Source organism: Zerene cesonia, chromosome 18, assembly GCF_012273895.1.
Source record: "Zerene cesonia ecotype Mississippi chromosome 18, Zerene_cesonia_1.1, whole genome shotgun sequence".
In the NCBI taxonomy this organism is placed as follows: Eukaryota; Metazoa; Arthropoda; class Insecta; order Lepidoptera; family Pieridae; genus Zerene; species Zerene cesonia.
In genome coordinates, this window is record NC_052119.1 from 356,983 (window position 1) to 358,864 (window position 1,882).

The following is a 1,882-nucleotide window of genomic DNA, read 5'->3' on the forward strand; positions in this document are numbered from 1 at the left end:
AGGGCATCGCCGGGTAGCCTGGATATGTGAACCTCATATCTATTTTCGGGGGCTCGATTTTATCACCGTTCTTCACCGGTGTGACGGTTTTAGTGACGGCGACAGGTGATGCGGAAGTGGGCGGTGTAACGGAGGGCTTCTTGTCGTTTTTTGGCGGTTTTGCGCCCTGCTGCGAGGGAGGGGAGTCGCCGCCGGACGGCTGCGTCTGCGGCGAATAGAGATCTAGCACCTGGAATTTGCAATTATTGTCAATTAATTATTTTGTAGAGCATATTAATGTTCATTTACACAAATATTATAAATAGTAGAGATTTGTATGTATTTTAATGTTATAATCAAGTAATTGGAACTTTCAAATTCCTCAAGGCTCTAATGCATTTGTTTAATATATTATATGAGTAATATTGCTAGGATATTTTATTAGAACTTGTTAATATCACATTATTTACTTAACTAAAAATTGCATATATGTACATTGAAAGAAAATAAACTGCAAGCTTCAAAGTTTCAAATACTCAACTGTTATCATTAGATAATTCATATTAAATAATAGAATAGAATATATATAATGTATATATATTCCATATGTCAGTATAAGCGTAATAACTACAAATATTAATTCAGAGAAAAAACAAAAACTGAACACATTTAAATAATTTACCATATCTAAAGAAATACACTACCAAAACCTATATAATTTGAATTGTTTTCACAAACTACCTATGAAGATGAAAAAGATATTCTATATGTCGGCGTGCAGCTGCACTTCAAACAACATAGTCACGCATCTTCTAAAACAAATCTGTTTCATTGATTGCAATTAGGGTCAAAATAATGTTTAGGAATGTTTGTTCTCAAATTAAGAACAGATTATTATTCTTTAATATTTGTCGGTAGCATTAAAAAAAAAAAAACTAACTGATTTACTTTTTGTAATCATCTTAAATTTCTTAAAGCGTTTTGTTTAAAAATTTTAGTTTAAGTTGCGAGAATTGATGCTTTATTCAAAGCAAATAATAAATCCAGTTTTGTTATAAAAAGCCGGGCGCGCGCCGCTTCAAAAACACTTCGACTCGAGCTGTCGTAGCGAGCGGAGCTCTTGAAGAACAAAATAAATTGGAATAATTATTCACAAGTGTTTTTTCTTTCTACTACATCACTCAGTATCGGCGATAGCAACGCTCAAGGAAGTCGGGACGTCAGCAATGCTGGCGACACTCGTCTTAAAAACAACCACGTGCACCTTCAATACAACCACGTGGCACGCTTCTTCCGTTATCAGAAGTGGGATCGAAACATGCTTCGGTCCCACCCACGGCCTCTACAGCTTCGGTTCAACCTGCAACATCTGGAAGAGTTCAAAACAGCACCATCGTGGTGGATCTTGCGTCACTGAACCTTCCACACCTATTACGGATGTACCAACGATCAACTACAAAGCTGGGCGACCGAACACGATGGGAATATCCGCAAGAACGACGTCCACCACAGCAAATGATGGAGACGATGCTGAGAATGTCCGAACGACTATATTCACCTCCAGAGCCAAGGATTAGTGTCAAAGATACCTACCATCGTTTGATCCCGATAGTCATGTCGGCGTATTGATAAAGCAGCTGTGACCTACAAATTAAATGACTTGGACCTACGGGACGTACTAAAATATGGATCGACGATTGGTTGGTGACTACATCTTTGTGGGAAGACTTCCGTGAAAAGTTAATTGCCACATTTGTACCAGAGAATAGATACTTCCATTACATACTACAGTTCCGGGAACAACTATACGACTCAAGCAAGGATATTCGGAATATTTATTTCGCACCTGCGTGGTGTGGAAGAAAATTTTTGGTGAATTCACACACTACTGTGAATGATTCGG

General features: G+C 38.0%; 1 protein-coding gene across 1 annotated transcript in view; it reads right to left on the reverse strand.

Annotated features, from left to right (window-relative positions):
- LOC119834039 (cyclin-K) overlaps positions 1–1,882 on the reverse strand; it is a 7,000-nt gene that overhangs the window by 2,136 nt on the left and 2,982 nt on the right. The window contains exon 3 of the mRNA XM_038358315.1: positions 6–229. Within this exon, the coding sequence (XP_038214243.1) occupies positions 6–229 (224 nt within the window). The remainder of the gene's footprint in view (positions 1–5; positions 230–1,882) is intronic.